Source organism: Cyprinodon variegatus, unplaced genomic scaffold, assembly GCF_000732505.1.
Source record: "Cyprinodon variegatus isolate N-32 unplaced genomic scaffold, C_variegatus-1.0 Scaffold553, whole genome shotgun sequence".
NCBI classification, from domain to species: domain Eukaryota; kingdom Metazoa; phylum Chordata; class Actinopteri; order Cyprinodontiformes; family Cyprinodontidae; genus Cyprinodon; species Cyprinodon variegatus.
In genome coordinates, this window is record NW_015151006.1 from 285,527 (window position 1) to 287,001 (window position 1,475).

The 1,475-nt window shown below is 35.4% G+C and overlaps 1 protein-coding gene across 1 annotated transcript in view; it reads right to left on the reverse strand.

The window, feature by feature from the left end:
• The window catches only part of LOC107095507, a 13,857-nt gene that overhangs the window by 6,095 nt on the left and 6,287 nt on the right, over positions 1-1,475 (reverse strand). Inside the window, exons 8-10 of the mRNA XM_015391637.1 lie at positions 893-931; positions 591-716; positions 390-510 (exon numbers count right to left, since the gene is read on the reverse strand). Of these exons, the coding sequence (XP_015247123.1) occupies positions 390-510; positions 591-716; positions 893-931 (286 nt within the window). The remainder of the gene's footprint in view (positions 1-389; positions 511-590; positions 717-892; positions 932-1,475) is intronic.

The following is a 1,475-nucleotide window of genomic DNA, read 5'->3' on the forward strand; positions in this document are numbered from 1 at the left end:
AAACTCCCTTTTAACAGGAAGAAACCTCCAGCAGAACCAGTCATCTGCCGAGGCCGACTGGGGTTCAAGGAGACAGAAGTAGAGACAAAAAAAGTAGCTGTAAAAGGCAGATGAGCTCCGAGCCAGCTCCCATGCCAGAGGACGAAGAGATCACATCCAGATTTTATTGGATCCATTTTTTTTTTAGCAGTTCTTTTATTTCTATAGTTGTTGGAGGTACCGTCTGTATTTTAGTAGGTTTGATACTTTGAATATTTCATTTATATATAATATTATTTATATATATCAGTAATATACCAGTAGTTAAAAGTAGTTGAGAAGTATTTTTTTTTAATCATGAATCTTACAGTAATACTATAAATATAACTGTATTTAAACATCAGCCTTACGTGATGATGATGTTTTGGAAAGTTTCATCCTGTAGATGTTATGTGGCGGGCGATTCTTTAGAAGGCTGAACTGAATTCCGAACAAATCAGCATCAAGAGCAGACTTGAACTCAATAAACACCTGAAACCGAAAACAGAGTCAAACCGAAAGCATTTTACGCTCAAAATGACAAATGCGCTCACAGAAGCTTTTGTTTCTACCTTGTTGAGCAGAGGAAGGAAGTTTTTAACAGAGTCCATTTTCCGTAGTGTTTCTCTGAGCTCCCTGGTCTCCTTCATTGTGATGTTGTGGATGTAGATCGTACTGCTCCCATCGTTATGCACTGGCTGCGCAAAACAAACACACTTTAGTTTAATATTTGACCATTTTACCATTTTCAAACAAACAGGGATGATTGAAGAGAATAATTAAGAAATTAACTTTTCGGTAACCATATTTATAATGTGAACACATTCAATCTAGAAACTTAATTTATGCCAGATGAAAAGGTGGGGTTACTTACATGGTTGATTGTTAACATCAGGGATTTATAAAATCCGAACTGAAAAGGAGAAGAGAATAAAGTCCCCATGGTTAGCAGGAGCTCACTGCCTAATATTTTATTTTACAGAGTAACAGAACAGCCATTTGTTCCTCACTTGGTAAAATTCTGATTAGCAGCACCGAAAATGTCTGCATCTGAACGCGGAAGCCATGCGATGCTGGAGTTAAAAAAAAAAATAAACTTTTGCAGCTTGACAAAGCATCAACTAATCAGAAAAGCTGATCCAGCAGTTTTTTGGGGAGACAGACACTAAATGCAAGCTGTGATCACTTCTGTAGAGCTGTCAGCATATGAAAAATAATATATATAAAGTTGAACTCCAAAGGTTTAAAAAAAAAAAAGTCAGGAGAGTGGATTTTTATGTATAAGGAAATGAGAGCGCGCTCTGAAATATTCACAACACTTTTTTTAATGAACTAAAATGAAGCAGTGTAATGATGAAGCAATACCCACATTTACTAGAAATGTTAAATATTGCTGATAAAATTTTTTTAGATTTTATATTCTAGTACTTGTAGTATTTACCACAAACCTTAGAAAT